Source organism: Rhinatrema bivittatum, chromosome 2 (genome assembly GCF_901001135.1).
Source record: "Rhinatrema bivittatum chromosome 2, aRhiBiv1.1, whole genome shotgun sequence".
Classification (NCBI taxonomy): Eukaryota; Metazoa; Chordata; class Amphibia; order Gymnophiona; family Rhinatrematidae; genus Rhinatrema; species Rhinatrema bivittatum.
The window spans coordinates 9,821,301-9,849,260 of record NC_042616.1 but is presented as its reverse complement, the minus strand read 5'-3'; the positions used below and the strand labels follow the sequence as shown (position 1 = coordinate 9,849,260).

General features: G+C 48.7%; 1 protein-coding gene across 2 annotated transcripts; it reads right to left on the bottom strand.

Annotated features, from left to right (window-relative positions):
- Positions 1-216: 216 nt before the first annotated feature.
- LOC115083507 (oocyte zinc finger protein XlCOF6-like) lies at positions 217-27,960 on the bottom strand. 2 transcript variants are annotated; one of them, XM_029587371.1, is made up of 2 exons: positions 27,906-27,960; positions 217-4,961 (listed from the first exon to the last, which is right to left on the bottom strand). In XM_029587371.1, the coding sequence occupies exons 1-2, from the start codon at positions 27,937-27,939 to the stop codon at positions 2,860-2,862; spliced, it is 2,136 nt and encodes a 711-aa protein (XP_029443231.1). In that variant the 5' UTR covers positions 27,940-27,960; the 3' UTR covers positions 217-2,859. The 2 variants fall into 2 exon arrangements, with proteins under 2 accessions (XP_029443231.1, XP_029443232.1); XM_029587372.1 differs by having other exon boundaries at positions 217-4,958; positions 27,906-27,952.

Below are 27,960 nucleotides of genomic sequence, written 5' to 3'. Positions count from 1 at the left end.
AGATAGAGAGCATTACAATAGTCTAGACCAGAGAAAATGAGGAGAAGTCCATTAACGGCTATTAATCAAGTTTACTTAGAGAATAGCCACTGCTATTATTTGCATCAGTAGCATGGGATCTTCTTAGTGTTTGGGTACTTGCCAGGTTCTTATGGCCTGGATCGACCACTGTTGGAAACAGGATGCTGGGCTTGATGGACACTTGGTCTGACCCAGTATGGCAATTTCTTATGTACCAATTAGTCAAGAAGTATTCCTGCAACCAAAAGAAGCAAATATCTCCCAGCCTAAACCTTCACCATTATTCTATGAGAACCCAGTCATACAACCAATAACTTGCTCCCACTTAACCTTCCCAGTGAGAATAGAATCTCCCATCATCCCCGAGAAAATCCCTTCCCCCCAAGCTCAATTAACCCTGATTATTAGCAATTGACTAATTTTAGTCCTGTTGGTCATTCACTAGTTAATATTAATCATCCTAATCAGAGACAGGATGCTGGACTCGATGGACTTTTGGTTTAATCCAGCATCTTAAGATCGTATATAGAATACAGATGAGGAAATCAGAAATAAAAGAGACAAGAGATCAATGCAAACAAAACCTCACCTGGATAACAAAGGTAGAAAAAAGCATTTTCCTTTTAGTCTATTGACTAGACTATGCAATTCAGTGATCTAGGAGTAAACTGGATTCTCTGCAGGCTCTGGTGGCTTTTATTGGATCAATGTAAGTTCTATCAAAAACTGTTATACATGAGCTATCGAGACCACATTATTCAGATGTGAATTACGTATCTGATGTGGCATCTGAAGGAACCTCTGGAAGTTTCCAAAGCTCATATAAAATATTTTTAGGTAAGCCATATGCTCATCCAGTAAAAGGGCTTCAGAATCTGCCTAGAATACCATGATTGCAAAGTCATTTTCAGTGTTAAGTAACCTTATGATCTATGTAAAATGTATATTTCGTTATATGGAGGGAGGGAGGGAAGGATTGGAGTATTAAATAATTTTCCGAAAAAAAACCAGGACAGATCCCCTTGATAAGAAGCAGGCAGTGCATCACTGATCATGTAAGAATCAGCCCGTGTAGTCTATCCCCTTGGTTCTTCCAGTGAGGCTGCTGCTGCTTTCTTAAACTGTCCCCATGAGGTCACTAACTCTCTAACATTAGAGTCCTGTCTTTTTGCAGAACTGCTGTCAGGGGGCCGGCCCAATGCAGAAAGCTGAGCGTTAGAAACCGTGGCACTGAAATGCGGCGCACAATTCCCTAATGCACACGCTCTTTTTTTGTTTTTTTTAAACTCCCAGTGCAGTCAGCTAACAGCACGCTAAAACAGCAGGAGTTTAAAAAAATAATGCACCAAATGTGTGCACAAAAGCAATTCATTTATGCTCAGAACACACGGTTTATGTGTACAAATCAGGTTTTCCAGAAAATGTGATTTCTGTGAACAGAAGATGTTTTCAAGGCAGAAAGCATTTTATGCATGAAAAACACGTTTTGTGTGTGCAAAGCACAACTGCAGGTCCCGGCCCTCCAGCTTCTACCTGTAGACTGATATTAGCCCTGGAAACTTTACTCCATCTCAGACTAAGAGTTAGGTTTCCGGTACTAAGAGAACAGGAGGCAAGCCAGCGCAGGTCTTCTTTGCACTGGGAAGGAATATCTAGTGACCTCATTAGCATCGCATTTCCATGCAAGGGCGCTAACAAAACACACAATGGTCTGTGTGCAGTTTTTGCATAGAAAAATTCTGGCTACCTTGGCAGTAAAGTTTGCACATAAAAATGTGGGCCCAGCTGAGGATTAAATTGTGATGAGCAGACCTTTTTCGTATTGCCTTCCAGGGAAGGCCTAATTATCAGAATCTCAGGGGGAGGCCAAATGGACCTGAATCCCAGGAGACCATGCTCAGAGTCTTATAAGCACCTAAGCAACTATTCTAATGGAGATGGATTGTGGCCATTCAATTTCACGCTTCAGCGCTCTTTTGAGTGTTTGGGTCGGTTGCTGGGGGGGCCTCTGGATACTTGCTCTGTCAGTGTAGACAAGGCCCGTTATCTCCTTCAGCTCTTCTGACGAAGAGTCTCAGCGCACATTCGTTCTAATAGAATAACTGGTGGGCATGAAAGGGTTGTCTTTTGACATTTAATTGGTAAAGATCTTTCTGGGGTCAGTCTAGGATTCCAAAGCCGTGTGACAGTGCAGGACTTGCAAGCTGAGTGATGGCCTGCATCTTGCTCCATGCTGTCAAAGCACTTTTCAATGCATTTGTCCAGTGTGGCTTCTTTGGTTTAATTTTCAGTGACAACAGAGTTAAACTTTTGTCACACTCAGTACATAGAAATAGTTTCCCTCCTGTGCAGTTCCTTCCATTTATTTTCAAATGTGATGGCCGAGTGAATTTCTTGCCACACTTAATACATGAAAATCATCTCTCTCTAAAATGAATTCTCTGATGTCTTACTAGAACAAATTTGTGAGCACAATTTTTCCCTCATTCCATACATGGAAATGTTCTCTCTCTCTCATGGGGCAGTTTTTCCAAATATTTTTATTTTGCACCCATCTTTAAAGGAATGAACCTCATTTGTGAGCCATATCATGTGGGGGATGATCTCAAACTCTCAAATTTACCGTTAATGCCCTTCTTAGTACTTGCATTGTGCCAAAGAGAGCCTCCTTCTGAAGTTCGTAAGACCGTAACCTTAACAGGCAACCTCTCAAAATGTGCTTGAACGTTTTTTCTTAATCAGACCAGAGGCTCTCTCAAGTGTGGGTTTCTCTCATGCTTTATTAGGTATCTCTAGGAAGCAAAATATGTCACACATTCAATGCAAAGGCATGGTCTCTTATCCTGCATGAGTTCTCTGATGCACTATTAGGTCTTCTATAGAGGAAAAGCTTTTCTCACATTCAGTACATGGAAATGCATTCTCTCCCAAATGGTTTCTCTGATGCCTTACTAGGTGTGTCTTGCGAGCAAAACATTTCCCACATTCAGTGCATAGGAATGGTCTCTCTCCAGTATGGGTTCTCTGATGCACAACTAGGTCTTCCTTACAAGAAAAGCTTTTCTCACATTCAGTACATGGAAATGGTTTCTCTCCAGTATGGATTCTCTGGTGTCTTACTAGATATGCCTTGTTAAAAAAACGTTTCCCACATTCCATACATGGAAAGGGTCTCTCTCCGGTATGGGTCCGCTGATGCACTACGAGGTTTCCCTTGTAAGAAAAGCTTTTCCCACATTCAGTACATGGGAAAGGTCTCACTCTCATGTGTGTTTTCTCGTGCATTTTTAGGCAGGTCTTACGGGCAAACCTTTTCCCACATTCAGTGCATGGAAATGGTTTCTCTCCAGTATGGGTTCTCTGATGAATTACTAGTTCCTCCTTGCAAGAAAATCTTTTCTCACACTCCATACATGGAAATGGTCTCTCTCCAGTATGAGTTCTCTCATGGTATATCAGGTGTGCCTTGCGAGAAAAACATTTCCCACATTCAATGCATGGAAATGGATTCTCTCCAGCGTGGGTTCTCTGATGAATTTCTAATTCTCCCTTACAAGAAAAGTTTTTCTCACATTCAGTACATAAAAATGGTCTCTCTCCCAATTGGGCTCTCTGATGTACTTTTAGAGTTGTTTCAGAACATAAACTTTTCCCACATTCGATACATAAGAAGCGTTTCTCACCTGTGCGCACGCTAATGTGAACTAGAAGGCCTTCCTTCCAATTGAAGCTTTTTCTACATTCAGCACATTGAAATGGTTTCACTTTAATGCTGTTTCCTTGATGTGCTTTCAGATAACGTTTTGTGGTAAAACATTTCCCACAATGAGTGCATGGAAATAGTCCCTCCCCTGTATGCGATCTCTGGTGGGCTTTTAGGATATCTTTTCGATTGAAGATTTTTCCACACTCCATACATGGAAATGCATTCTCTCCCATATGGTTTCTATGATGCCTTACTAGGTTTTTCTTGTAAGCAAACCTTTTCCCACATTCCACACATGGAAATGGCCTCTCCCCGGTATGCATCACCTGATGAATTGCTAGGTCTCTCTTGCAACAAAAGCTTTTTTCGCATTCTGTACATGGAAAGGGTTTCTCTCTAGTATGCGTGCTTTGATGCCTTACTAGATCTGTCTTGCGAGCAAAACCTTTCCCACATTCCATACATGGAAAGGGTTTCTCCCCTGTGTGGATTCGTTGATGTATTTTTAGACGTTTCTTGCGAGTAAATCTTTTTCCACAATCAGGGCACTGAAAAGTTTTCACTTCTATGTGGGTTCCTTGGTGTCTTATTAGTATACCTTTTCTTGTAAAGCTTTTCCCGCATTCGGTACAAAAAAAGGGTCTGGCACCTGTGTGTGCTCTTTGGTGTATCAACAGTTTATTCCTGCTGATGAAATTCATTCCACATTCAGTACAATGAAGAGGTTTTACCTCAGCATGAGTTATCTGATGCGTAGTTAGGTTACTCTTGCTTCTGAAACGCTTCCCACATTCAGTACATGGAAAGGGTCTCTCCCCTGTGTGGACTCTCTGATGTAATATTAATTGTGATTTCTTTATCAAGCATTTTCCGCAGGTTTCACACATAAAGGGTTTTTTCCATTTCCCCTCTCTCTGGTGGAACTCAGAAATCATTTGATCACTGTTACTACTTTGGAAGGGTCTCTCTGCTCTCGGGTGTCTCTGGTGCTCAGGGATGTTTGTGAGCTCCCTGTCACTTCTCTCGCACTCAGTGCATCCATCCGGCGAGGCTCCTGCAAGGTCTCTCGGCTTCCCTTCTGATTCCAGACTATGTTGTCCACTTTTTCTCTTCTCAGTCCCCTGGGAAATATTCTCACAGATATTTCCTGATCGTCTTGGGATCTGTTCCAGTTCTTTAAGACGTTCTTCTTGAATCTCCTCCTTCCTCCCTTCCTGTCTCGCTTCATCATCTGCTGAATATAAAAAGAAAACATTTATTGTGTATTAATGAGGAAGAAGAGGAAACCATGGGGTCATACAGTGAGCACATGGGGCTCTTGGATGTTTGGAGAATTGAGGGCTGAGCACTGGATTGATGAAAAGATTCTAATAAGTCTTGTGCAAAATCTCTTTATTTTATGGCTCGGCAGCTTCCCTTGCCTTCTTTGGCTTCCAGCTCATTCAGCACTGGCCACCATTGGGCTAAAAGATGCCACGAGCCTTCACTCGTAAGTGCAACAAGTTTGCTTACTGTATCCAGTGTTCTCTATAGACAACAGGACGAATTAGCCATGACACATGCGCGACGTCATCCAACAGCATCAAACGGAGCCTTCTCTCTAAGCTCATAGAGCATGTGTGGGAATTCCTGCGGTGTTGCCTTGTGTGCCCCCTCAGTGATTTTAGGGCTATCTTTAGCTAAATTTTGTCAATGCTCCAGGGATGCGTGTAGGTATTTAGTGTGGCTAATTCATCCTGCTGTCTACGGAGAACATTTCTGTGGTGAACAAGCTTGTTTTCTCTGTTGACAAGGTTTCATGGGATGTGGGTGAAAGGGGGTAGACTCAAGAATAATCTTAGGAAATATTTATTTACAGAGAGGGCAGTGGGTTCAAGGAACGGCCTCCTGGTGAAGGTGATGGAGACAAAACCATATCTGAAAGCACTGGGATAAACGCACAGGATCTTCGAGGGAGTGATAGGAATGATAAAGCTAAATTAATGGGGGTAGATGGGCAGACTAGATGGGCCATATGTTCTTTTTCTGCTGTCGTGTTTGCCAACGTCTTCAATAGGTACGGCTCTCAGATGAGCCACTGATATAGCAAGGGTCTAACTTGTTGAATCTTGATGGACTCTGAAATCTGTAGGCCAGCTAACGTAGAACAGTTTGCTAGCCAATTGGACAATATTTGTTTGGCAACTACTATGCCCTGTCAGTTAAGATCTTAAGAGATGAATATTTGCGTGGCCTGAGGACGTGGCTGACTCCTTTTCCTGTAATAAATAAATGGGCTTTTTAAATCCAAATCTCTACAAGTCTGCCTTGTCTACGCCCCCCCTGGCATACTTGAACAGGACCCATCCCCCTTCATTGAATACATCACTGACAACATAAAACCAGACACACCCGCAGTAATACTCGGAGACTTCAATCTCCATGTAGACACCCACCCCAATACGCCTGCTTGTGAAACTCTACTTCTCACCCTCAAAGCCCTGGGCTTCAGACAGCTAATCTCCGAGCCCACACACAAAGCTGGCCGCACCCTCGACCTCCTCTTTGTCAACACATGCATTTCAGTACCCCAATCACCCATTACCACCCCCATCCCCTGGTCAGATCATTTTCTCATCAAAGCCCACCTCACCATCAACACCGATACACCGACCACAAGCTCACATAAAAAAACAATTTCTTTCCGTAAACAATGTTCCTCGGAGTAACTCTCCTTAGCCTTCAGCAAAGTAAGTGAAAATCTTGACTTATCTAACCCAGACACTGCCCTCCTATCCTGGAATAAGTCCCTATCCAACATAGCCAATGATCTCTGCCCCACCATCCACAAAACAATAACCCCCACACGCACCGAGAGAAAGCCATGGTACACCGCTGAACTAAGAAAACTAAAGCAAGACCTTAGAACCAAGGAACGTACCTGGCGCAAACAACCAACACCCACACACAAAATGGACTACAAACACACATTGCATACATACCGACAAGCAACCATCCACGCCAAACGCGACTTCTACGCATCAAAAATCCACAGCTTTAAATTCAATCCAAACGCCCTATTTAGCCTCGCTGCAGAACTCACAAAATCCCCCATTCCCTCCCCCCAAGAAATAAACAGCATAGAGAAATGCGAGAAACTAGCCGACTACTTTCAAAGTAAAATCTCCAAAATTCTTACACGTCTACCCCCCAACCCCGCTCCCACAGACCCACTACCGATCGACAACAACTCTAACCTCGACTCCCTCGACACTACCTCCGTGAAGGAAGTTGAATCCATATTAAAAAAGATGCGACCATCCACCCACATCTCAGACACCATACCATCAAAAATTCTCCTCCCCATTCCCTCTGCCATTGCAAAACCAATAGCAGAAATCATAAACTGCTCCATCACCTCCGGGAAAGTCCCCGACCCACTTAAACTCGCCGTCGTGAAACCACTACTAAAGAAACCCACCCTGGATCACAATGACCCTGCAAATTACAGGCCTATTTCCAATCTGCCCTTCATATCCAAAATCATGGAAAAAGTGGTAAACTCCCAACTCACCGATTTCCTAGAAGATAACAATATTCTACACCCCACCCAATACGGTTTTCGTAAAGACCGTAGCACCGAAAAACTCCTACTCGCAATAACGGACACCATCCTTAAAGGCATGGACCACGGCCAATCATATATACTTGCCCTTCTCGATATCTCAGCCGCCTTTGATACCGTGAATCATCAAATCCTAATATCACGTTTAGCGGAGATAGGCATCTCAAACACAGCCCTATCCTGGTTTTCCTCATACCTTGACCACCGCAAATACCTAGTCAAGCTTGATACTTTCGAATCCGCACACATTCCCCTCACACAAGGGGTACCACAAGGCTCTTCTCTATCCTCCACCCTCTTCAATATATACTTACTCCCTCTCTGCCACCTCCTCTCTAAACTAGGACTAAAATTCTTCTTGTACGCAGATGACGTACAAATACTTATTCCAATCCAAAAATCCATCAACGAAACCCTTCAATACTGGGAAACATGCATGACATCCATCAATTCTCTCCTCTCCAATCTCCACCTAGCTCTTAACACCTTGAAAACTGAAATCCTCATCCTCACAAACCAATCACTCAACTCATCCCGCCAGATGACTCTCAACGCATCACAAGCTCATACATTACCGCCCAGTGTCAGAGATATAGGAGTCACCCTAGACAATCAACTCAGCTTCAAAACCCACATTAAATCACTTCTAAAAGGGGGCTTCTACAAATTACAAATTCTCAAAAAATTGAAGCCCCTTCTCCACGCCTGTGACTTCCACACAGTTATGCAAACCACCATACTCACCAAACTCGACTACTGCAACTCCCTTCTCTTAGGCCTCCCCTCCGCTACCACTAAACCCCTTCAAATCCTACAAAATGCCATGGCAAGAATCTTAACAAACACCAGAAAAACTGACCACATCACTCCCATACTCCAAGATCTCCATTGGCTCCCCATCACCTTCCGCTCCCAATATAAAACACTTACCATCCTCCATAACACATTATACAACAACAATTCACCCTGGCTTGAAGACATGCCACAATTCCGTCAAGCCAATCGCCCCACTAGAAACTCCCTTGCTGGCACTCTCCAAACCCCCTCACTTAAAGTTGGGCACCTTACCGCTACCAGGGAGAGAGCCTTCTCCATTGCGGGCCCTACCCTCTGGAACTCCCTACCCGTCAAACTCCGCTTAGAACCGTCCCTGAGCCACTTCAAAAAAGGAATCAAGACATGGCTCTTTAAACAAGCATACCCCAATTCCACCCAATCCTAACCAATGTCCTCCTGAACCACCTCAATCCCAACCTAGCCCACTACCTTTCTCCCATTCCCCCTTCTCCCACCTCTCTCTACCTCTCCTCTCTCCTTTGCCTACTCCCCCACGCCACCATCAACTTCTCCCTGAAAACTATCACCGTTTGTACCCGGTTCCCACTACCCCCCCCCCCCCCTTTAATCGTTCCTACGTGCACCTGCCCATGTCCTACTGTAAATAAGTTTCATATACTAAATATCCCAAGTGCACATGCCAATTAACCTTGTATACTGGTTCTTTTGTAACGCTGCCTGTTTGACTCTCCTCTCCTCTACTTTGTATATCACCCAGTTAACCCCTCCCCTGTTCATTGTAATTTCCTTTCCTTTCTCAGTTATTTGTAAACCGACATGTGTCCTACGAATGCCGGTATAGAAAAGTTTTTAAATAAATAAATAAATAAATAATAAGCCAAGGCATTTTTTTACGGTCTAAGGAATGAAGGGCCTTTTCACCATCCTGTGCATGTGATCTTGGGAAAAAAATGAAAGGAAGACAATGGCTTGATTAATATAAAAAGCCCAAACCATCTTTGGTAGACACTTCGTGCATGTGGAACGCTCCCCTATTGTGAAAAAAAACTGCATATAACATAAGGAGAGTCATTGACCCGCTAACTCTTTGGCTCAGGAGATTGCAACTAGGAATAATACTTTGAGACAAGCTGACTAATGGTCCGGGTGCTGGTAATGGGTAACCCCCAGAGCAGGAGCAGGGCTGGTAAAACAGCAGGGTTTTCTGCCCGTGCCAGCCAGCTCCCCCTTGGTTCTGGTGGCCAGCAGGACCTAGCAGGCAGGGCACAAGCACAGAAACCGGGGCAACTGGGCTGCAGAGAAGCAAGGGACAAAAAAGGTGCCCACGCCAAACAGAGAAGCACAAGCCACACCGTGCACCACAAAACCAGACAGAATAAACCAGGACAGGATAAGGAATCAAGGGCCAGGACCAAAAAGATAACACGGACAAACAAGGCGGCCACTAAACTTGGGGCCACGTGAAGAGCACGAGGACAAATTAATAAGCAGAAAGTCAAACAAGAGTTAAGGCTAAGGACCGAGGCAAAGCAGGAGATTCAAGAGAGGCTGCGCCAGTCAGTGCTGAGTCATCGCTGCCAACACGGCTGCTAGCAGGACCGCCAAGGCATTTATTTATTATTTTAAACTATTTCTATGCCACATCTCAAACATTTCTCTGCGGTGGACAAAAATACATCCATAAAATATAATCACATTTTAAGAACAAAAAAAGACATTACACTAATCTGTTTAAAATAATGTCAGTTCATAAAAACAGATTAGTACGGACATATTTTACAAAACTAAAAATACCTATAGGTGCACTAGAGCTATGCCTGACTAAATAAAAAGGTCTTGAGAGATTTCCTAAATTTCGTTAAAAGAAATTTCTTCTATTCATTTTAAAGGAAGTGAATTCCAAAGCAGTGGACCTGGTACATAAAATAGCCTTTCCCATGTTTCACCTAACCGAAAAGCTCTGGAGATGGTGCAGCCAGCAGATATCGTTGCGAGGACCTCAGGCATCGAGATGGACGATATAGTTCCAGAGCTGCCTCGAGACTGGACGGAATTATTCCATTTAGCCCTTTCAACACTAATATAATGATTTTAAAGTGACCCCCTCCAATTAATAGGTAAAAGGTGCAGATCGACTCAAATCGGCGATGTGTGTTCTCGTATTGAGGTCCTCCAACCAGCAGGGGGCCTCGGTGGACAGCGTTCCATGCTGCCTCCTGGCCACCCTGTTTAGTCTCACAGAACACTGCCAGCTAGGTGCCTGTTTAAATGAGAATGCTTTTTCCCTGGAGGTGGTACGTGAAAGTTGTCAAAGTGTAATCTGATTGCTTGCTTTTCTAAGAGGATGATCAGAACTTGGCTTTCTAGTAACGACCATGTCCCTTTAGAAGGGGCCTGGTGTGGGCCCCCTATTCTTTGGTGGAAACGTGCCTGTTGCCATTGCTATTGGTGAGCAAGCACACAAACTAATGGCCATTCTTGAAGGATGAAGAGTTGAGGCTACCAGCCAAGCTCTTGTTTCATTTCCTGCAAGACATCCACCAAGATCGCCAAGGGTTGTGTTAAGTGGTCCCATTGGGAGGAAAGACCCCTCCTTTAGGAGTTGCATGTGAAGGTGGGTCAGCAAACTTATAGTAGGAACGGCTGCTGCCATATGACCCAGAACAACTAGAATTTCCTGGCTACTGTCTGATCTGTGTTCAGCAGACGACAAGCAAGGATCCTGAGTGCGTTCACCCAGTCTGATGGAAGAAAAACCTTCTTTCCTGGAATTATTTATTTATTTGCTTTTGTATACCAACATTCATTGGCGTACATCAAATCGGTTTACATGTTAGCGTGGAGAAATAGTAGGCGAGCGTGTCTTACTATTTTACATGGAACGGAGGCAAATCAACGGTTAGTACAATTACATTTTAGCAAATCAACGGTTAATGCAATTACATTTTAGCAGTGGTGAACATTGAAACGGAATTGATTATCCATGCTCCTAAGAATTTTAGGGAACTAGAATCAATTTTTTTGCAGCCTGACTGTAGGAGATGAATTGACTTCAGCAAGGAGGTGAGAACACCTTCCTGAGAAGTCGCCATCACTAGTCAGTCATCTAGGTAAGGAAAGACCTGGATGCCTAGTTGACAGTTAGGCATTTGGTAAAGACCATTGATGTTGCTGATAGTCCAAAGGGAAGAACTCCGTATTAGTAATGAGAGGAGTCTACTGCAAAGCTTAGATAAAGCCAGCAGGAGTGATGGATTGGGATAGGAATAGAAGCATCCTTTAAACCCAGGACACACATCCATTTCCCCTTCTCAATGAAAGGGAGAACTGTGTGAAGGGAGTTCGTTTTGAATTTCTCCTGGAGCTGATTCTTGTTCAGGCTTCTTAAATCCAGGATGATTCTCAATCCCACAGTTTTTTGGAGGGATCAGAATGTATAAGAAGTTGAAACACTTCTATTGCTCGTTGACTGACTTGGAAAGATCTGGATTAAAGGCTGAGAAATGAGGAAGAGTGGGAAGACAGGAGAAACGTAAGCGGTGTCCAGTCTCCACAGTCTTTGGTAAACGTGTGCCTTTCCTCCAGGCAGAACTGGATCCTCCTCCCTACTGGCGAGGTTTATTGTTGGGTTTGAAGGATGATAAAAAATCTTCATCCAGGCTTAGGATGGGCCTATTGTGCTGCTTAGATTGACAGCGTTCTCACCGTCTACTACAGGCCAGAAGCAATCCTTCAAACTGCTGGAAGGGGCGTGTCTGGAAATATGGTCTCTTAAAAATGTAGTACGGCCAGCACGAAGTAGACTGTTGTCCTGAGCCGGCTCAGAGGGGCTGGACTGCCACATGTTGCTCTTTCATTTGAGCAGCTGTTCCCCTACACTTCTCTCCAAACAGGTGGTCTCCCAGGCAAGGGACATTTGCTAGCTTATCATAGACATTGTCCTACAAGCTGCTGGCACATAACCAAGCCATACGACATGCTTCGATCCGAGTCAATGATAAGCAGGCGCTTGTGTCAATTGCTTTTAAATTGGCCGAAGAACATGGTGCATGCACTCTTCCTCATCTCAAAATCTTTGGCATTGCCTGATGGAAGAAATGGCTTAGCTTTTGCATGTAATCATACAAGGGCAGAACCATGTAGGATAGGTGAGTAGACATTTGTACACCGATCAAGGAACTCTGGAATACTTTCTTACCAAAACTGTGTAGTAACCTGGGATCCTTTCCTGGGGGCGTGTCAGAAAATATTCTGGTTTTCTGGGCTCTTTTAAGAGCTGACTCTACTAATACTGATTGATAAGGTAACTTGCTGTACTCTGTACTTTAAGTCTAGTTTCCTTGCTACTGGGGCATAGGAAATTGGATCCTCCCTCATTCTTGTTTGCAACTCCTGCAGAATTTTAGATTTAATTCTCGGTGGAGCACAGGACTTGGTGAGAGAGGTAATGGTGGTGGCAATAGTGATCATAACATGATCAATGTTGAGATTACTTACCTGATAATCTCCTTTTCCTTAGTGTAGACAGATGGACTCAGAACAAGTGGGTATAGTGTGCTCGTGCTAGCAGTTGGAGACGGATCTGACGTCAGCACGGGTACATATACCCCCACAGGAAGCATAGCAACTCAGTAATCTTCCTTGCAAAAGCTATTATGGAGATATGCGTACTGACCGATCAATTAATAAACAGGATTCCCCTGACTGATTGATAGTAGCTGGAGACCGCCAGCGTTCCCAACCGGAAGGCGTCGACACCTGGTAGAGTGGACGCTCTCATGTGAGAAGTGAATAAGGCTTACCTTGAACCAGTGAAACCCATGTATACCGGCAGCCGGGCGGGATGCTGAGTCCATCCTGTCTACACTAAGGAAAAGGAGATTATCAGGTAAGTAATCTCAACATTTCCTAGCGTGTAGCAGATGGACTCAGAACAAGTGGGATGTACAAAAGCTACTCCCGGACTGGGCGGGAGGCTGCCCGAGGTCCATGCAGGACTGCCCTCGCGAATGCTGAGTCTTCCCTGGCTTGGACATCCAGACGGTAAAATCTGGAGAAGGTATGGAGGGAGGACCACGTCGCCGCTTTACAGATCTCTGCAGGCGACAGCATCCTAGATTCTGCCCAAGAGGCCGCCTGCGCTCTGGTAGAATGAGCCTTGACCTGTAGAGGCGATGACTTCCCGGACTCTACGTAGGCCGCTCTGTTAACTTCTTTGATCCAGCAGGTGATGGTCGGCCGAGAGGCCGCTTCCCCTTGCTTCTTCCCGCTGTGAAGGACGAACAGATGGTCCGTCTTTCGTACTGCTTCTGTCATGTCCAGGTATCTGGACAGCAATCTGCCGATGTCGAGATGACGGAGCAAACGCCTTTCTTCCGACTTCTTCAAACCTTCCGTGGTAGGCAAGGATATGGTTTGGTTGAGGTGAAACTGTGAGACTACTTTGGGTAAGAAGGAGGGAACCGTGCGAAAATGGAAAGCCTCAGGAGTGATTCTGAGAAAGGGATCACGGCAGGACAGCGCTTGTAGCTCCGAGATGCAGCGTGCTGAACACACGGCCAGCAAGAACACCATCTTCAAAGTTAGTGAACGGAGAGACAGGCCCTGGAGGGGTCTGAAGGTGGATCCCGCGAGGAAATCCAAAACTATGTTGAGGTTCCACAGGGGCACTGGCCACTTCAGTGGCGGACGAATGTGCTTGACTCCTTTCAGGAAGCGTGAAACATCTGGGTGCGTGGCAATGGTCTTGCCATCCCTCCTGGGACCGTAGCAGGACAGCACAGCCACCTGAACCTTGATGGAGCTTAGGGAGAGACCCTTCTGAAGTCCATCCTGCAGGAAATCCAGAACAATAGGGATTGTGGCCGCATGTGGATTGGTGCCATGAGTGTCGCACCAGGCTTCAAATACTCTCCAGATCCTTATGTAGGTGAGGGATGTGGAAAACTTGTGGGCTCGGAGGAGTGTATCTATCACCGGCTCCGAGTAACCTCTTTTCTTCAGTCTAGCCCTCTCAATGGCCAGACCGTAAGAGAGAATTGAGCCGGATCCGCGTGGAGGATGGGACCTTGACAAAGCAGGTCCCTGTGAGGAGGCAGGGGAAGGGGCTCCCCTGCCAGTAGTCTTCTCATGTCCGCGTACCAGGGTCTTCTTGGCCAGTCTGGTGCCACTAGAAGAACTAGGCCTCCGTGCCTCTGAATCTTGTGTATAAGGACGCACAGCAGGGGCCACGGAGGAAAGGCGTATAGCAGGATCCCTGGAGGCCATGGCTGAACCAGGGCGTCGATCCCGAGAGAGAACGGATCTCGCTTGCGGCTGAAGTATCTGGGTACTTGAGCATTGGACCTGTCCGCTAGTAGGTCCATGTCCGGAGTCCCCCACTGATCCACAATCATCTGGAAGGCTGTGGGCGACAGCTGCCATTCTCCCGGGTTTAGGCTTTCCCTGCTGAGGAAGTCTGCCGTGGTGTTGTCCTTTCCGGCAAAGTGGATGGCGGAGATGTCCTGGAGATTCGCCTCTGCCCAAGCCATCAGCGGGGTTATCTCTAGGGACACCTGTTGGCTTCTGGTTCCGCCCTGTCGGTTGATGTATGCCACCGTGGTGGCGTTGTCTGACATCACTCTGACTGCTCTGTACCGCAGTCTGTGAGCAAATCGCAGGCAGGCTAACTGGACTGCCCGTGCCTCTAGGCGGTTGATGTTCCACCCCGACTCTTCTCCGTTCCACCGCCCTTGGGCGGTGAGCTCTTCGCAGTGTGCTCCCCATCCGCTCAGACTGGCATCTGTGGTGAGCAGGGTCCACGTGGGGGAGGACATCTTCGACCCCCGGCTCGTGTGGTCGGACTGCAACCACCACCTTAGCTGGGTCCGCACTCTGGCTGGTAGAGGTAGATGCACGGAGTAATTCCGGAAGCGTGGGCTCCATCGAGAGAGGAGGGAGCGTTGCAGTGGTCTCATATGGGCCCGCGCCCATGGCACCACTTCCAGGGTGGATGCCATGAGACCGAGGACCTGCAGGTAATCCCAAGCCGTGGGCCGGCAGGCGCTCATCAAGGACCGTAGACTAGTCTGGAGCTTTAACCTTCTCTTGGTGGTTAGGCTGACTTTGTCTGCCTGGGTGTCGAACCGGACTCCCAGGTATTCCAGTGATTGGGAAGGCTGTAGGCAACTCTTGTTTAGGTTGACTACCCATCCCAGGCTTTCCAGAAGGGAGATCACTCTGTTGGTTGCCCGATGGCTCTCCTCTCATGACTTCGCCCTGATCAGCCAATCGTCTAGGTAGGGATGGACAAGGATTCCTTCCTGTCTGAGCGCCGTTGCTACCACTACGATCACCTTGGTGAAGGTCTGCGGCGCCGTGGCTAACCCGAAGGGCAGAGCCCGGAATTGGAAGTGCCGTTCTAGAACCTTGAAGCGTAGGTAGCGCTGATGATCCCGATGGATCGGGATATGCAGATAGGCTTCCGACAAGTCCAGGGCTGTGAGAAATTCCCCTGGCTGTACTGCGGTCTTGACGGAGCGCAGAGTTTCCATACGAAACCTCGGGACCTTTAAGTATCGGTTGACTGACTTGAGGTCCAGAACGGGTCGGAAAGTGCCCTCTTTCTTGGGTACCATGAAATAGATGGAATAATGCCCAGAATTCATTTCCCATGCAGGTACTGGGATTATGGCCTTCAGGGACAGGAGCCGCGCCAGGGTAGCTTCCAACACCGTCTTCTTGTGGATTGGACACGGATATTTCACAAATCTGTCCAGAGGGATGTGATGGAAGTCCAGGTAATACCCCTCTCGGATGATGGCGAGGACCCACTGGTCCGACGTAATCTCGACCCATCTGGGGTAGAAGAGGGTTAACCTGCCCCCTATGGCCTCGTCCCCCGGATGGATCGGCTGATTCTCATTGTGAGGTGCGGCCAGGACCCGAACCGGCTCCCCTCTTGTGCTGCTTGGTCCGAAAGGACTGGTTTCTGGCCTGATGACGAGATGCCTGGTAGCGGCTCCTATAGGGAGTGAAGCGTTGGGAGCTTCTACCTCTGGAGGGCCTCGAAAAGTGGCGCGGGTTCCTCCTTGACCTATCTTCCGGCAATCGGGGCAAAGGAGAGGCTCCCCATGTGCTGGCCAGTTTCTCCAAGTCGCTGCCGAACAGAAGGGAACCCTTGAAGGGCATTCTGGTGAGGCGTGTCTTAGAAGGAGCATCGGCTGACCAGTTCCGTATCCAGAGCTGCCTCCTGGCTGCTACTGAGGATGACACCCCCTTGGCTGTCGTACGGACCAGGTCGGAGGCGGCATCCGTGAGGAACGAGAGAGCTGACTTCATGTCCGCTGCCGAGGCATTGTTCCTGGCCTGCGACAAACAGGAACGCGTCACCACTGTGCAGCAAGTTGCGATCCGCAGAGACAGAGCTGCCACCTCAAAGGTTTGTTTCAGGATGGCCTCCAGGTGTCGGTCATGAGCATCCTTGAGGGTTGCCCCCCCCTCCACTGGAGTGGTAGTGCGCTTGACCACAGCGCTAACTATGGCGTCCACCGTAGGGCACGCCAGCATGTCCTTGATCGCCGGGTCCAGGGGGTACATGCCGGACAAGGCCCGACCCCCTTTGAATGAGGCCTCCGGCGCATTCCACTCCTGATCGATCAGCTGCTGTGCCGCTTGCAGGAAGGGGAAATGGTGGGCCGTTGGACGAAGACCTTCCAACAGGAGGTTCTGATTGGGTACCCCCATAGTGCTGGGGCTGGGAATAGCCAGCTCCGTCAGGCACTGAGAAACCAGGTCAGAGAGATCCTCCCTGGAAAAGAAGCGCCTCATGGTTCGATACGGCTCTGTCCCCGAGGGAAGTTCCCCATCCTCGGGAAGGTCGGACTCGTCCTCTGAGACATCAGGATCTCCATGAGCCGGACTGCCTGGAGGCGGGTGCCCGCGGTAAGCACAAGAGGGTCCAGGAGCAGGGGCAGCCGGGGCAGCAGGGCCTGGACGAGAAGCCGACTGCATCTGTACAAAGGCGTGGATTCCCTTAAATAAGTCCACCCAGGAAATGGAAGCAGTCTCTAGCCGTCGGGGTACCAGGTCCCCCGGGATGCCTGGCTGTTCAGGGTGGCCCCTGAGGAACTGTCGGTCAACCCCGGTTGGGACCGGCCCTGGTCCAGAGCTCCCATGGCCTCTTCACATTGGGCACAAAGGGAGTCTGCCTCCTCGCTCTGTGTGGCTCTAAGATGGCATGCGGAGCAGAGGCCTAGAGCTTTTATGCCGGAATCAGGAGGCGTCGCCTCTGGGGACACCGGGGCGCGTAAATGCTCTATCGCTGCTTGCGAACGCAGTGCGCCGGTGCCAATACTATGCGTGCGGCAATATGCGCTCAATATTATGCGGACAGCAATATGCGCTCAAGAATACGCGTACCACAATATGCACTCAACGATATTCGCTCAACAATATGCGCCCGATACTATGCGCTTGAGCCTATGCGCCGAAGAAGAGGCGCTTAACAATGTACGCTGAAAAATATGCGCTGAACAATAGACGCTCAAGAATATGCGCGCAACAACACTCAATGACATACGCTTGAAAATAGATATTATTATCGCATTGCAGTATGCGCCTAACATGTGCGCTCAATACCTGAACAAGGTAGACAAAATGGCGACCTCCCCGGCGAGCAACGCCGCCGATCCTCATACCTCGGAGACCAGAAATAAAAGATGTACGCCTTACCTGATCCTCGGCACTTCCCGGCTGCAACCCGGTCGGTCTCCGGCTGCAGGGGGAGAGGGTAAATACCTTCACCGCCGCACGCGAGGAAGTGCACCCGCTGCCTCTAAGCCGCCGAACTGCTCGGGGCTAAGTCCTCACCGCGAACGGATCGGGACCGAGGCGCCTCTCTGCCACGCCCGAGCCCTTCTCGCTCGGGGGCTAGATCCCTGCCGCGATACGGCCACCGGACCGAGGCCTGTACATCCGAGGGACCACGGAAATCACCTCTGGAAACTCAACTGGGGGAGGGGCCCGAGGGTATCACCGCAGGAGAGCGGGGCTCGTCGTCTGATAAGCTTCTTAGAATTTGGAAAAGTAGAAAGCAAGTAGATTTGGAAAACACGCTCAGCGAGCGTGCAGGCGCTCCAAACTGCTTTGGAGACGGAAATTACTGAGTTGCTGCACTTCCTGTGGGGGTATATGTACCCGTGCTGACGTCAGATCCGTCTCCAACTGCTAGCACGAGCACACTATACCCACTGAGTCCATCTGGCTACACGCTAGGAAAATTTGAATTAACGACTAGAAGGGGGGACAGTAAGCAAATCCACGGCTCTCATGCTAAACTTTCAAAAGGGAAGCTTTGATAAAATGAGAAAAATTGTAAGAAAAAAACTGAAAGGAGCAGCTACAAAGGTAAAAAGTGTGCAAGAGGTGTGGTCATTGTTAAAAAATACCATCCTAGAAGCACAGTCTAGATGTATTCCACACATTAAGAAAGGTGGAAAGAAGGCAAAATAATTACCGGCATGGTTAAAAGGGGAGGTGAAAGAAGCTATTTTAGCCAAAAGATCTTCATTCAAAAACTGGAAGAAAGATCCAACAGAAGAAATTAGGATAATGCATAAGGGTTGGCAAGTTAAATGTAAGACATTGATAAGACAGGCTAAGAGAGAATTTGAAAAGAAGTTGGCCGTAGAGGCAAAAACTCACAGTAAAAACTTTTAAAAATATATCCGAACCAGAAAGCCTGTGAGGGAGTCAGTTGGACCGTTAGATGATCGAGGGGTTAAAGGGGCACTTAGAGAAGATAAGGCCATCGCGGAAAGATTAAATGATTTCTTTGCTTCGGTGTTTACTGAAGAGGATGTTGGGGAGGTACCCATGATGGAGAAGGTTTTCATGGGTAATGATTCAGATGGACTGAATCAAATCACGGTGAACCTAGAAGATGTGGTAGGCCTGATTGACAAACTGAAGAGTAGTAAATCACCTGGACCGGATGGTATACGCCCCAGAGTTCTGAAGGAACTAAAAAATGAAATTTCAGACCTATTAGTAAAAATTTGTAACTTATCATTAAAATCATCCATTGTTCCTGAAGACTGGAGGATAGCAAATGTAACCCCAATATTTAAAAAGGGCTCAAGGGGCGATCCGGGAAACTACAGACCGGTTAGCCTGACTTCAGTGCCAGGAAAAATAGTGGAAAGTGTTCTAAACATCAAAATCACAGAACATATAGAAAGACATGGTTTAATGGAACAAAGTCAGCATGGCTTTACCCAGGGCAAGTCTTGCCTCACAAATCTGCTTCACTTTTTTGAAGGAGTTAATAAACATGTGGATAAAGGTGAACCGGTAGATATAGTATACTTGGATTTTCAGAAGGCGTTTGACAAAGTTCCTCATGAGAGGCTTCTAGGAAAAGTAAAAAGTCATGGGATAGGTGGCGATGTCCTTTCGTGGATTGCAAACTGGCTAAAAGACAGGAAACAGAGAGTAGGATTAAATGGGCAATTTTCTCAGTGGAAGGGAGTGGACAGTGGAGTGCCTCAGGGATCTGTATTGAGACCCTTAATTTTCAATATATTTATAAATGATCTGGAAAGAAATACGACGAGTGAGATAATCAAATTTGCAGATGACACAAAATTGTTCAGAGTAGTTAAATCACAAGCAGATTGCGATAAATTGCAGGAAGACCTTGTGAGACTGGAAAATTGGGCATCCAAATGGCAGATGAAATTTAATGTGGATAAGTGCAAGGTGATACATATAGGGAAAAATAACCCATGCTATAATTACACAATGTTGGGTTCCATATTAGGTGCTACAACCCAAGAAAGAGATCTAGGCGTCATAGTGGATAACACATTGAAATCGTCGGCTTAGTGTGCTGCGGCAGTCAAAAAAGCAAACAGAATGTTGGGAATTATTAGAAAAGGAATGGTGAATAAAACGGAAAATGTCATAATGCCTCTGTATCGCTCCATGGTGAGACCGTACCTTGAATACTGTCTACAATTCTGGTCGCCGCATCTCAAAAAAAGATATAATTGCGATGGAGAAGGTACAGAGAAGGGCAACCAAAATGATAAGGGGAATGGAACAACTCCCCTATGAGGAAAGACTAAAGAGGTTAGGACTTTTCAGCTTGGAGAAGAGACGGCTGAGGGGGGATATGATAGAGGTGTTTAAAATCATGAGAGGTCTAGAACGGGTAGATGTGAATCGGTTATTTACTCTTTCGGATAATAGGAGGACTAGGGGGCACTCCATGAAGTTAGCATCGGGCACATTTAAAAGTAATCGGAGAAAGTTCTTTTTTACTCAACGCACAATTAAACTCTGGAATTTGTTGCCAGAGGATGTGGTTAGTGCAGTTAGTATAGCTGTGTTTAAAAAAGGATTGGATAAGTTCTTGGAGGAGAAGTCCATTACCTGCTATTAAGTTCACTTAGAGAATAGCCACTGACATTAGCAATGGTTACATGGAATAGACTTAGTTTTTGGGTACTTTCCAGGTTCTTATGGCCTGGATTGGCCACTGTTGGGAACAGGATGCTGGGCTTGATGGACCCTTGGTCTGACCCAGTATGGCAATTTCTTATGTTCTTATGTTTTCTTATGTTCTTACTACCCTTAACATAAGGCATGGGGGTAACCTACAGGGAGTGGCAGTTACTCCCCTTAACAGAATGCATGGGGGTAACAGGCACGGAGCGGCAGTTACTACCCTTAACATAAGGCATGGGGGTAACGTACAGGGAGTGGCAGTTACTCCCCTTAACAGAATGCATGGGGGTAACCTTCATGGCGCGGCAGTTACTGCCCTTAACAGAAACATGGGGGTAACCTTCATGGCGCGGCAGTTACTGCCCTTAACAGAAACATGGGGGTAACCTGCAGGGAGTGGCAGTTACTGCCCTTAACAGAAGGCATGGGGGTAACCTGCATGGAGCGGCAGTTACTACCCTTAACAGAAACATGGGGGTAACCTGCAGGGAGTGGCAGTTACTGCCCTTAACAGAAGGCATGGGGGTAACCTGCACGGAGTGGCAGTTACTGCCCTTAACAGAAGGCATGGGGGTAACCTGCACGGAGCGGCAGTTACTGCCCTTAACAGAAGGCATGGGGGTAACCTGCACGGAGCGGCAGTTACTGCCCTTAACAGAAGGCATGGGGGTAACCTGCACAGAGCGGCAGTTACTACCCTTAACAGAAGGCATGGGGGTAACCTGCATGGAGCGGCAGTTACTGCCCTTAACAGAAGGCATGGGGGTAACCTGCACGGAGCGGCAGTTACTACCCTTAACAGAAGGCATGGGGATAACCTGCACGGAGCGGCAGTTACTGCCCTTAACAGAAGGCATGGGGATAACCTGCACGGAGCGGCAGTTACTGCCCTTAACAGAAGGCATGGGGGTAACCTGCACGGAGCGGCAGTTACTGCCCTTAACAGAAGGCATGGGGGTAACCTGCACGGAGCGGCAGTTACTGCCCTTAACAGAAGGCATGGGGGTAACCTGCACAGAGCGGCAGTTACTGCCCTTAATAGAAGGCATGGGGGTAACCTGCACCGAGCGGCAGTTACTGCCCTTAATAGAAGGCATGGGGGTAACCTGCACCGAGCGGCAGTTACTGCCCTTAACAGAAGGCACGGGGGTAACCTGCGAGGAGCAGCAGTTACTGCCCTTAACAGAAACATGGGGGTAACCTGCACCGAGCGGCAGTTACTGCCCTTAACAGAAGGCATGGGGGTAACCTGCACGGAGCGGCAGTTACTGCCCTTAACAGAAGGCATGGGGGTAACCTGCATGGAGCGGCAGTTACTACCCTTAACAGAAACATGGGGGTAACCTGCAGGGAGTGGCAGTTACTGCCCTTAACAGAAGGCATGGGGGTAACCTGCACGGAGCGGCAGTTACTGCCCTTAACAGAAGGCATGGGGGTAACCTGCACGGAGCGGCAGTTACTGCCCTTAACAGAAGGCATGGGGGTAACCTGCACAGAGCGGCAGTTACTACCCTTAACAGAAGGCATGGGGATAACCTGCATGGAGCGGCAGTTACTGCCCTTAACAGAATGCATGGGATAACCTGCAGGGAGCGGCAGTTACTACCCTTAACAGAATGCATGGGGTAACCTGCAGAGAGCGGCACTTACTGCCCTTAACAGAATGCATGGGGTAACCTGCACGGAGCGGCAGTTACTGCCCTTAATAGAAGGCATGGGGGTAACCTGCACCGAGCGGCAGTTACTGCCCTTAACAGAAGGCACGGGGGTAACCTGCGAGGAGCAGCAGTCCCTACCCTTAACAGAAGGCATGGGGGTAACCTGCACGGAGCGGCAGTTACTACCCTTAACAGAAACATGGGGGTAACCTGCACCGAGCGGCAGTTACTGCCCTTAACAGAAGGCATGGGGGTAACCTGCATGGAGCGGCAGTTACTACCCTTAACAGAAACATGGGGGTGACCTGCATGGAGCGGCAGTTACTACCCTTAACAGAAGGCATGGGGGTAACCTGCACGGAGCAGCAGTTACTACCCTTAACAGAAGGCATGGGGGTAACCTGCATGGAGCGGCAGTTACTACCCTTAACAGAAACATGGGGGTAACCTGCATGGAGCGGCAGTTACTACCCTTAACAGAAACATGGGGGTGACCTGCATGGAGCGGCAGTTACTACCCTTAACAGAAACATGGGGGTAACCTGCATGGAGCGGCAGTTACTACCCTTAACAGAAACATGGGGGTGACCTGCATGGAGCGGCAGTTACTGCCCTTAACAGAAGGCATGGGGGTAACCTGCACGGAGCAGCAGTTACTACCCTTAACAGAAGGCATGGGGGTAACCTGCATGGAGCGGCAGTTACTACCCTTAACAGAAACATGGGGGTAACCTGCAGGGAGTGGCAGTTACTGCCCTTAACAGAAGGCATGGGGGTAACCTGCACGGAGCGGCAGTTACTGCCCTTAACAGAAGGCATGGGGGTAACCTGCACGGAGCGGCAGTTACTGCCCTTAACAGAAGGCATGGGGGTAACCTGCACAGAGCGGCAGTTACTACCCTTAACAGAAGGCATGGGGATAACCTGCATGGAGCGGCAGTTACTGCCCTTAACAGAATGCATGGGATAACCTGCAGGGAGCGGCAGTTACTACCCTTAACAGAATGCATGGGGTAACCTGCAGAGAGCGGCACTTACTGCCCTTAACAGAATGCATGGGGTAACCTGCACGGAGCGGCAGTTATTGCCCTTAATAGAAGGCATGGGGGTAACCTGCACCGAGCGGCAGTTACTGCCCTTAACAGAAGGCACGGGGGTAACCTGCGAGGAGCAGCAGTTACTACCCTTAACAGAAGGCATGGGGGTAACCTGCACGGAGCGGCAGTTACTACCCTTAACAGAATGCATGGGGGTAACCTGCATGGAGCAGCAGTTACTGCCCTTAACAGAAACATGGGGGTAACCTGCAGGGAGTGGCAGTTACTGCCCTTAACAGAAGACATGGGGGTAACCTGCACGGAGCGGCAGTTACTGCCCTTAACAGAAGGCATGGGGGTAACCTGCACGGAGCGGCAGTTACTGCCCTTAACAGAAGGCATGGGGGTAACCTGCACGGAGCGGCAGTTACTGCCCTTAACAGAAGGCATGGGGGTAACCTGCATGGAGCGGCAGTTACTACCCTTAACAGAAACATGGGGGTAACCTGCAGGGAGTGGCAGTTACTGCCCTTAACAGAAGGCATGGGGGTAACCTGCACGGAGCGGCAGTTACTGCCCTTAACAGAAGGCATGGGGGTAACCTGCACAGAGCGGCAGTTACTGCCCTTAACAGAAGGCATGGGGGTAACCTGCACGGAGCGGCAGTTACTGCCCTTAACAGAAGGCATGGGGGTAACCTGCACAGAGCGGCAGTTACTACCCTTAACAGAAGGCATGGGGGTAACCTGCATGGAGCGACAGTTACTGCCCTTAACAGAAGGCATGGGGGTAACCTGCACAGAGCGGCAGTTACTACCCTTAACAGAAGGCATGGGGATAACCTGCATGGAGCGGCAGTTACTGCCCTTAACAGAAGGCATGGGGATAACCTGCATGGAGCGGCAGTTACTACCCTTAACAGAAGGCATGGGGGTAACCTGCACAGAGCGGCAGTTACTACCCTTAACAGAAGGCATGGGGGTAACCTGCATGGAGCAGCAGTTACTACCCTTAAGAGAAGGCATGGGGGTAATCTGCAGGGAGCGGCAGTTACTACCCTTAACAGAAGGCATGGGGGTAACCTGCACAGAGCGGCAGTTACTACCCTTAACAGAAAGCATGGGGGTGACCTGCACAGAGCGGCAGTTACTACCCTTAACAGAAGGCATGGGGGTGACCTGCACGGAGCAGCAGTTACTACCCTTAACAGAAACATGGGGGTAACCTGCACGGAGCGGCAGTTACTGCCCTTAACAGAAGGCATGGGGGTAACCTGCATGGAGCAGCAGTTACTGCCCTTAACAGATGGCATGGGCGTAACCTGCATGGAGCAGCAGTTACTGCCCTTAACAGAAACATGGGGGTGACCTGCACGGAGCAGCAGTTACTTCCCTTAACAGAAACATGGAGGTAACCTGCACAGAGCGGCAATTACTGCCCTTAACAGAAACATGGGGGTAACCTGCACGGAGCGGCAGTTATTACCCTTAACAGAATGCATGGGATAACCTGCAGGGAGCGGCAGTTACTACCCTTAACAGAATGCATGGGGTAACCTGCAGAGAGCGGCACTTACTGCCCTTAACAGAATGCATGGGGTAACCTGCACGGAGCGGCAGTTACTGCCCTTAATAGAAGGCATGGGGGTAACCTGCACCGAGCGGCAGTTACTGCCCTTAACAGAAGGCACGGGGGTAACCTGCGAGGAGCAGCAGTTACTGCCCTTAACAGAAACATGGGGGTAACCTGCACCGAGCGGCAGTTACTGCCCTTAACAGAAGGCACGGGGGTAACCTGCGAGGAGCAGCAGTTACTGCCCTTAACAGAAACATGGGGGTAACCTGCACGGAGCAGCAGTTACTGCCCTTAACAGAAACATGGGGGTAACCTGCACGGAGCGGCAGTTACTGCCCTTAACAGATACATGGGGGTAACCTGCACGGAGCGGCAGTTACTGCCCTTAACAGAAGGCATGGGGTAACCTGCATGGAGCAGCAGTTACTGCCCTTAACAGAAACATGGGAGTAACCTGCAGGGAGCGGCAGTTACTACCCTTAACAGAAACATGGGGGTAACCTGCACGGAGCGGCAGTTACTGCCCTTAACAGAAACATGGGGGTAACCTGCACGGAGCGGCAGTTACTGCCCTTAACAGAAGGCATGGGGTAACCTGCATGGAGCAGCAGTTACTGCCCTTAACAGAAACATGGGAGTAACCTGCAGGGAGCGGCAGTTACTACCCTTAACAGAAACATGGGGGTAACCTGCACGGAGCGGCAGTTACTGCCCTTAACAGAAACATGGGGGTAACCTGCACGGAGCGGCAGTTACTGCCCTTAACAGAAGGCATGGGGTAACCTGCATGGAGGGGCAGTTGCTACCCTTAACAGAAGGCATGGGGATAACCTGCACGGAGCGGCAGTTACTGCCCTTAACAGAAGGCATGGGGGTAACCTGCACAGAGCGGCAGTTACTACCCTTAACAGAAGGCATGGGGGTGACCTGCACAGAACAGCAGTTACTGCCCTTAACAGAAGACATGGGGGTAACCTGCATGGAGCGGCAGTTACTACCCTTAACAGAAACATGGGGGTAACCTGCAGGGAGTGGCAGTTACTGCCCTTAACAGAAGGCATGGGGGTAACCTGCACGGAGCGGCAGTTACTGCCCTTAACAGAAGGCATGGGGGTAACCTGCACGGAGCGGCAGTTACTGCCCTTAACAGAAGGCATGGGGGTAACCTGCATGGAGCGGCAGTTACTACCCTTAACAGAAACATGGGGGTAACCTGCAGGGAGTGGCAGTTACTGCCCTTAAGAGAAGGCATGGGGGTAACCTGCACGGAGCGGCAGTTACTGCCCTTAACAGAAGGCATGGGGGTAACCTGCACGGAGCGGCAGTTACTGCCCTTAACAGAAGGCATGGGGGTAACCTGCACGGAGCGGCAGTTACTGCCCTTAACAGAAGGCATGGGGGTAACCTGCACAGAGCGGCAGTTACTACCCTTAACAGAAGGCATGGGGGTAACCTGCATGGAGCGGCAGTTACTGCCCTTAACAGAAGGCATGGGGGTAACCTGCACAGAGCGGCAGTTACTACCCTTAACAGAAGGCATGGGGGTAACCTGCACAGAGCGGCAGTTACTACCCTTAACAGAAGGCATGGGGGTAACCTGCACGGAGCGGCAGTTATTACCCTTAAGAGAAACATGGGGGTAACTTGCACAGAGCAGCAGTTACTGCCCTTAACAGAGACATGGGGGTAACCTGCAAGGAGAGGCAGTTACTACCCTTAACAGAAGGCATGAGGGTGACCTGCACAGAGCGGCAGTTACTACCCTTAACAGAAGGCATGGGGGTAACCTGCAGGGAGCAGCAGTTACTACCCTTACAGAAGGCATGGGGGTGACCTGCACAGAGAGGCAGTTACTACCCTTAACAGAAGGCATGGGGTAACCTGCACGGAGCGGCAGTTACTACCCTTAACAGAAGGCATGGGGTAACCTGCAGGGAGCGGCAGTTACTACCCTTAACAGAAGGCATGGGGGTGACCTGCACAGAGAGGCAGTTACTACCCTTAACAGAAGGCATGGGGGTAACCTGCACGGAGCGGCAGTTACTGCCCTTAACAGAAGGCATGGGGGTGACCTGCAGGGAGTGGCAGTTACTACCCTTAACAGAAGGCATGGGGGTAACCTGCACGGAGCGGCAGTTACTGCCCTTAACAGAAGGCATGGGGTAACCTGCACGGAGCAGCAGTTACTGCCCTTAACAGAAGGCATGGAGTAACCTGCACGGAGCAGCAGTTACTGCCCTTAAGAGAAACATGGGGGTAACTGCACGGAGCAGAAGTTACTACCACAAGGAAATTTCTGGGCAGACTATTTGGACCATTTGGTCCTTATCTGCCATCAGTACTATGTTTCTGTGGAAGTCAAAATTATCATTTTGCCTTGTAATCTGTTTATTTTATGTGCTTTAAATCTTTAGTCACGTTACCTCATGATGTCTTTCTGCTAGACGAGACCTGATGGCTCTATACTTGTAAACCGAGGACAGAGCAGCACAGGCGTCTTTAAATGAATAAACCAATCAACCCTGGTAGCTCAGGACTCCTGCATTGTTGTCCGCGGACAGGGCTGCCGCGTGAGAACAGAGATCCTGGGGCCAGAAAGGCACCAGGTGGGGGGAGGAGGCGTTGCAGAGAGATTTCACTAACTGGGGAGGAGGAGCACGGGATGTTCTGCACTTTTATTTCATTCAGGGCTCTGCTGCTGTTCCCCAGAGGAAATTCAATAAAAAGCAGGAACGTTTAAGGGGGAGAAGAGAAACTGATTCATAGTGCAGGAAGTTTCCATACGAGCCCATGTTTGTAACCCTGCTTAGAGAACTGGAGGAGGCGCTGTCTCTGATATAAAGGGGAGGGAGCCTGGAATACACACAGGGAGGTCTTAGGGTCCCATCTGCTCCCATCCTAAAGCAGAGGGAGCGCTGGGCAGCTCCTGATTATGTTCTGAAATTTCTGGAGTGAAGGAAAGCCAGGAAATAAAAATCACAAATGTCTGATAAAGATTCAGATAATGCAATCCTTACCCAGGGAGAGCAGGGTCTCATAATTCTCCTTCATCACCTCCCTGTACAGCTCCTT